Genomic DNA, 7,495 nt, shown 5'->3' on the forward strand with positions numbered 1-7,495 from the left:
ATCATCTCATAGCTCTAAAAAAAAATTGTTTGATAAGTTAAAACTACTCTGTTAATTATATAGTTTACTTATTGATATCAAGTTGGTATTTTTTTTGTCCTAACAAGTTGTGCTCAGAATAAGTTCCATGTGCAACATGCTCCTCCAATCACTATCCTCAGGTTTCTACAATTGAAATGCTCCTTCAAGTGCAAGATGTGTTATGATTGTTATTGTAACACTATATGGTCCGTTTAGTTCGTTGATTCAAGTTTTTAATTCGAGTTGAGATATAATTTTATGTGAAAGCTTTTTACTGTAGCAAAAAAGTTAGATGTGACTGTTTATGAGAGTTTTTTACTGTAATAAAACTCGAATCGGTGAAATAAACGGAGTCTAAGTTTATAACCTATTTATAACACTATAACATTATACAATTATTATTTATAATACTATAACCTATTTTCTCGTAAGCCATGCTACTATACATCATCACGGCGTTTTTTATTTTTTATTTTTTATTTTTTTTTCAAACAGTCACCAATTCACATGTCAATGATCTATTAAACATAATACAAGGACTCCTACAATTTTATACAACGTGTCAGTTATATTTGCTATTAGTGACCAATAGCATTTTCAGTACATTAGCATGTCATTAGTTAGCTTGTTCCAATAATTGAATATGAATTATCCAGTTACTTTATCTCATTGCGACCTTACATGGCGTCCTAATTAACATTGTTATGAGACTTATTAATCGGCGGTCATTATCACAATTTATTCTCAAAAGATACCTCCAATCTAATCTGTTTTGCTGAAGTTGCTATAAATTCATGGGACATTCATCCTCAAATGTGCTCAAAATAATTTGGAATCGTACCATGATGAGACGGTATCGCATCTGCATAATAATATAAATTGTCTACTTTTTATATTCTTTCAATATTTGACGAGACTGGCCAAGAAAGTGTGATAACGCAACAATCTATCAAAATGACATTTCAAAAGAAAGAGGAATTGCATCAAATTAACATAGAACTCAGAAATTATCATATAGAAATTCTAAGAAACAAAATTAATTATAATATGTTATTCCTTTTAGGAACTTTCTTCAATAGGATTTTTTTATACGAATTTAACGGCTGAAAGTAGAGCACTTCTGAGAGTTTATTTTTTCCGGTGTTACCGGACAAACTCCATTCCTTTTAAATTGATAATAATGATTTGTGATCGATAGCATTTGTGTAGGGCTGGCAATTTCAGACACGACACGATATACGAATTTAACGGCTGAAAGTAGAGCACTCCTGAGAGTTTATTTTTTCTGGTGTTACTGGACAAACTCCATTCCTTTTAAATTGATAATAATGATATGTGATCGATAGCATTTGTGTAGGGCTGGCAATTTCAGACACGACACGATAAAACGATACGAAAATGACACGAGATAAATGAGTTTGGACCGCACGATTATTAATTGGGTCGTTAACGGGCTGACACAAATAACACGAAAATAAATGGGCTGAATTCGTGCCAGCCTGTTTAACATGCTTAACCCGTTTAGTTATACCGACTGTTATCGGGCTGACACGACCCGGTCCGACCCGTTTATGAAGCCCATATATATATATGTGTGTGTGTGTGTGTAAACTTTCTAGAAAGAAACTCTTTTCTATTATTTTCAGAATAGTAAAAAATAAGAATAAATAGGCTAAGGAATATATATATATTAGACAAAACTCTAACTCAGTCTCTTAAAACTAATTTTGATTTTTAGAGCATAGTTGGGCATTCAACCCCAAGGCTTAAAAAAGACATTTTACTATATTTATTTTTATGTTTTATGCACTTAAACATTCAAATGTTTGGTTATGTTTTCAAACTTATTTAAATGTACTTGGCTATGTTTTCAAACTTATTTGGATGTTTGGTAATTTGTATGTTTTGAAACATATATACTTGATAATCTAGTAGTATCATATATATGTGTGTGTTTGATAGTTTGATATTTTAATGTGTGTTAGCTATTATGCATGATTTTATATTAAGTAGTCATTTAATATAGTTTTGAATACAATATAAAATTTCACTATTTTTGGCTAGTTGGGTCATAAACGTGTTTTTTTCGTGTCGGCCCATCACGGCACGTTTAGTAATCGTGTTTGCGTGTCGTATCGTGTTAACCGTCTTATTAGCGTTTCGTGTTCGTATTTGGATTTCTGACACGTTTATTAATCGTGTCGTGTTTGTGTTCACTATAATCGTATCGTACCGTAATCGTGCCGGTCCGAACACGACACGCAAACACGAATTGCCAGCTCTACATTTGTGTCTATCACTCGTCATGATCTAAGAGTCTGTTTATAATATATATTTAAACAATAATTCTTAATTTTAATGTTTAAAATTCAAATTTTTTATAAAAAAAAATTAATGTAACATAATCAATAATTTGAGTTTGAATATACGAAATAAATGAACCCTAAGTAAAAGCCGGGTGTACTAAAGTCTAAAGATCACGGTCTTAATAAGTTTTCATTTTCCTTCAAGCAAAAAAAAAAAAAAAAAAAACACCATTTTCAATGAGAGATAATGACACAATACCAATCACCGCAACAACAATGTCGTAGTTTTTTTTTCTGTTTTTTTTTTTTTGGTGAAAACTGAAAACCAGCTCTTTGAGGAACTGAAATAGTATGTTTTATAGCTCATGATCTTGAGTCAGCTTCAACTAGTAAATTAGTTTAAATCATGTACTTTGTGTTTCGTTCTTCTTCTTACATCTTTTGCTCAAAACAAGTGTCAATTCCTTTTCACTACTTCAGAAAGTCAAATTGAAAGATTACTGAAAACTTTTTTATTTTCTTCTCTCAGTAGACAATTAAGCCGGTATACGTATATACATGGTATATCATACAAGTATATTACATAGTTGCGGGCAGCAGCCAAAAAGTGCCGTATCTAAAGCAATATTCTCTTTTTGGAATTAATCTAATCCAGATGAGGATTTTGCACATGAAAATCCATTCATTCTCTCACATATTATGCTTGCCCCACGTGCCATACCTTCTCTAATACAATGTACATTTCAATATCATGCAATGAACAAAGACATTGACAATAGTGACGAGAGTTTCAATGAAGAAAAATATTTTATTTCATTTATTTGTACTAAGCTTACAAGTTCCTAACTAAAAGCAACAAAACACTTGCTATTATATATATATATATGGTATATATCCATACCACGTCTCAAAAGATATGCAATATTTGGGGGGGTTTTTTTTGTTCACCTTGACTTGATCACTTCTTCTTTCATGGCAAGAGAGAGAGCACTTAGACATCCACCGCTCTCCACCCTCACTCCCGGCATAGCAACGGCTCTACTCCCCACAAACCCACCTTCCCCAACCTTAATCTTCCCAAACTTTTTTTTTTTGTTCACCTTGACTGGATCACTTCTTCTTTCATGGCAAGAGAGAGAGCACTTAGACATCCACCGCTCTCCACCCTCACTCCCGGCATAGCAACAGCTCTACTCCCCACAAACCCACCTTCCCCAACCTTAATCTTCCCAAACTTAATTTTCCCTCCATCACCTTCGTACACGTGTCCAAACAACAGAGCCTCTCTTCCCACACACCCACCTCTCCCAATCTCCATCATCTCCGGGTTCAACAAAACCCCCATGGTGTCCACGTAAGCACCTTGGTCCCACTCAACATCCGACCCCATGAGCCTCATCCACACCAAAAACAGAAGGGACCCAGTTGTCATTTCCATAAAATATTCCCCTACTATTGTCCTAAAGGCCTGCCATGTTGTGTCCATGAATACCCATTTGCTCCAAATCATCATATTTTCACCCTCTTCCCTCTTTCCCACCAAAACCCACTTGGCGACTACACATCCCAATGCTGCCAAACAACCTGAAATCACCCAAAACAAGGGAATCAACCAATAAAGTGGGACCGCCTTTTGAGACTCCTTCAAGCACAAAACCCATTTCAATGGAGCAAAAATCACCAATCCCAAGAGGAAAAAAGGAAAGACTGTTTGTAGTAAAGGTTGGACAAAAGTTGCCCAAAGAGTTTGATCCCAAGTTCTTGCCAATGTCACTATTTCCTCATCTTTCTTATCCATTAATGTTGTTGCACTTGCACCCATTAATGGACAACCAGATAAATCAACCTTCACATCAGATTGTTCCAAGAACATTCTCCAAGCTTCCGGAAGAGGTTGGCCATTTCTCAAGTGTTGACAGATTTCATAGATCAATGAACGGCCGTGATCAATTGAAGCACTTTGAGAACATGACGTGGCGCGAATGACGTCAACTTCATGACTACGGAGGAAAGGATTGAAGTCAAGCTTTTCTGATTCTTCTGCGGACAAATTCTCACTGATGTTAATCTCACCAACATCAATGTATGGAAACTCAGTTTCATCCCATGGGTTGGTACAATCGAGTGCAAGTTCACGTGCGTTTTCATCGTCCGGAACCGGTCGGAATTGTAACTGAAACACGTAGCGGAGACCGGGTTTGGATTCCACGCGGCTGCGAAAATCGTCTGCAAGGAAGAGCAGAGGACGTGTGTCTGTTTCGTTTCTGGGAATTGCGCCGGTCTCCGGCGGGAGAATCCCGATAGGCTCAACCTTGCCGGAGCCTTCTCCAATGGTTTGATCATAAGGCCTTAGTTTGAACTTCACGTACATTTCTTGTCCCTCCGAAAACCGGAACAGCCTGCAGATGTTGGAGTAGTAATGCAGCTGCGTGTAGGAGTCTGCGTTTCGCAGCGATGTCCAGACTGCTTCGCGCACGTGAGGCGCTCGCTTGACGTGCTCTTCTCTCGCAGGAAGGCCGCACACCAGCCACGTCGCGAAATCGGAGATTGACCGGGCGTAGAATGCTTTGCCTGTCTTCAATGTCAGGTCAAGGAGGGTGGCGTCCTTATCGCTGCTTGGTTCATCTGAGAGTATTCGTATGGCTGCTCCACGCGCGTCGATTCTTGCGTCGTCATCAGCGCTTAGGCTGTTGCTGTGGCGGATAATGACAGGGTAGGTTTTGCCAGGGCTGAAGATTTTGTGATTGTTTGGCCAATTTATGATGTTGTCATAGATCTTCAAATGGCCTTTTCCACTAACACCAATTCTATGGAAGTATCTTGATTTGACTTTTAGAGTTGTGGCAGCCAAATTTGCAGCTAGATTTCCCACTATCTTCTTGTATTTCATGTCCATCTCTTCAATCCGGTCGTCCACAGAGTGCATTGTGTTTTTGATCATGATTGGAGCTTGAGAACCAACGTAAACGCCGCCTCTTTGAAGCACACAGTTTAATGGAGCAACTGAAAGTGCACCAAGAATAACATCTTTTTGGATTACTGAACCTGGAAGGACTAGGCTTTGACTCCCAATGACTGAATTATCCTGCACTTCGATTTTCCTTTTAATGAAGCCATTGGAAGAGTAAAATCCAGGTATGATTTTGCTGAAGTCGCCAAGATGAACACCGGAACTGATTGAGATCAACTTGGGTTCGGAAACCGGGTTGATTGCTCTGATGGAGCAATGTTTTCCGATTTTCGCACCCAAAAGGCGCAAGTACACGCAGAAGGCCTCTGTACCTGACAAGAGCTTGGCAAATCTGAGGTGGCAGGCGATTCTGATCCGATGGCAAAGCCAGGTTCTGAGATGGGATTCCTTTGTGTTTGGCTTGGAAGATATGAAATGGGTTGAAGCAGATGTGAGAAAGGTGAGTATTAGGCCATGAGCTAAGTAAGCAATGGCTATTGAGATGGCAAATTGGTATATGTTTGATGAGATGTTGGAAAACATGGTGGCATATGCAATTATGGTGTAAGGCATCCAGTGAAATGCTCCAAAGCTGCAGAGAAAAGTATATTCTTGTAGGGAAGGAGATTTTTTGGTAAGCCAGACGTAGATGAAGTACATTATGGCTGCTGAGAGAGAGCTGAGAAAGCCAACTAAGTAGATTCCCATGAAGTGGTGAATTGCCTCAGTTTGTGTTTTACTTGTATCATCTGGTATCAACGCACCCTGAAATTCATGAGGACTAATCCAAGTTAAAGTACATGAAAAAAATGACTGCTACATAAAAATATGACTCATGAAAATTTAATATGAGATTTAGTATCTTAAGAAAAAAGCAGAACATACCTTGTGAAGATTAGTACTGCGGAGAGATTTGATTGCAAGCTTGGCTCCATTCTTTTGCAAAGGCATGATCTCAAGGTCTTCAACCACAGAAATTCCATTTTGGATAACAGCATAAGGTCCAATACAAGAATTTCTGCCAATTCGAGTTGGGAAAAAACTTAAAATTCCATTCTTCACTTCATGACTCTGAATCAAAGCTCCTTCTGCAATCACAGATCCATCTCCAATCGAAACTAGAGATGGGTCTGTGATGTCAACCGTGTCAAGCAAAACTGAAGATCCAATCTTTGCTCCAAGCATCTCAAACCAACATTTCAAGAACACTGTTCCTCTCAGATGTTCTGCCAGAACCTTGGAAGAAACTTCTTGGGCTTTATAAAGTGCCCACCACTTAACAAAGTCCACTGACCAGATGGAAATTTCAGGGTTCAAGGCATAGTTTGGTCTCAAGAAAGAATTTCCAAGAAGAGAGAGGCAAATGCAGGTGAAGACAATGCAAAGGATCCAAGCAAAAGGTGAAAAAGTCAACGGAATCAAATAGTATAATATGGGATACCTTTCTGTTAATGGAAGGATGGCTGAGATGGACCACATGAGAGTAGAGAATGAAAAATATGCAGGAAAAACTAATAGGAAAGCAATATAAATTAGAGCTAGATTTTGGAGAAACCAGATACCCAATTGGCGAGACTTGGAAATTTCCATCACAGACTCAACAGAATCAATCTTAAGCTCTGAATCATAGGATAGAGAACTAGTGTTCATGTGTTCATGTTGGGACTTCAGCAGAAGATTTTCTGAGAAGTGTGCCAATTCTGCTATGCAAGTTGCTGTGAAAATATCTATAGCTCCAACTGGAACACCAAGAAAATCTGAAAGTTTTTGAGCAGCTCTAACCACTCCAATCGAGTCAATTCCATAAGAGACCAAGTTCTCAGTAGTAGAGATGTCGTTAATTGGTATACCAGTTTGCTCTGAGACTAGCCCTTTTAGAAACTCCACAATTTCTTTAATTTTCACTTTTGTAGGAGTTTGTATAGGGGAACTCACTAGCTGAGGCCGCGGCGTCTTTCCCTCCTTGCATGTACCGGTAGTGAAGGATCGAGTTAGGAACTTCTTCCGTATAATTGGCTCCGGTACAATATTGAGTGTTCCATCAATAAACTGTTTGAGGCACTCGAATCTCTTGATCTTTCCTGATGTTGTTTTGCTAATGGTTCGTGGCTTGATGAGCTTGACAGAAGCAACATTGACTCCATGTTCTTCCGCAACTCGGGTTTTGATCTTCTCAACCACGTCTTCACTGGCAGGCTTCCCATCTTTAACCTCAGCA

General features: G+C 38.5%; 1 protein-coding gene across 1 annotated transcript; it reads right to left on the reverse strand.

The window, feature by feature from the left end:
- Nucleotides 1-3,271: 3,271 nt before the first annotated feature.
- LOC112090731 (linolenate 9R-lipoxygenase-like) lies at nt 3,272-5,268 on the reverse strand. Its single transcript, XM_024162745.1, has 2 exons — nt 4,057-5,268; nt 3,272-3,400 (listed from the first exon to the last, which is right to left on the reverse strand). The coding sequence occupies exons 1-2, from the start codon at nt 5,266-5,268 to the stop codon at nt 3,272-3,274; spliced, it is 1,341 nt and encodes a 446-aa protein (XP_024018513.1).
- Between the last annotated feature and the right edge of the window lie 2,227 nt (nt 5,269-7,495).

The sequence above is a fragment of the Morus notabilis genome, unplaced genomic scaffold (assembly GCF_000414095.1).
Source record: "Morus notabilis unplaced genomic scaffold, ASM41409v2 Scaffold18, whole genome shotgun sequence".
Classification (NCBI taxonomy): Eukaryota; Viridiplantae; Streptophyta; class Magnoliopsida; order Rosales; family Moraceae; genus Morus; species Morus notabilis.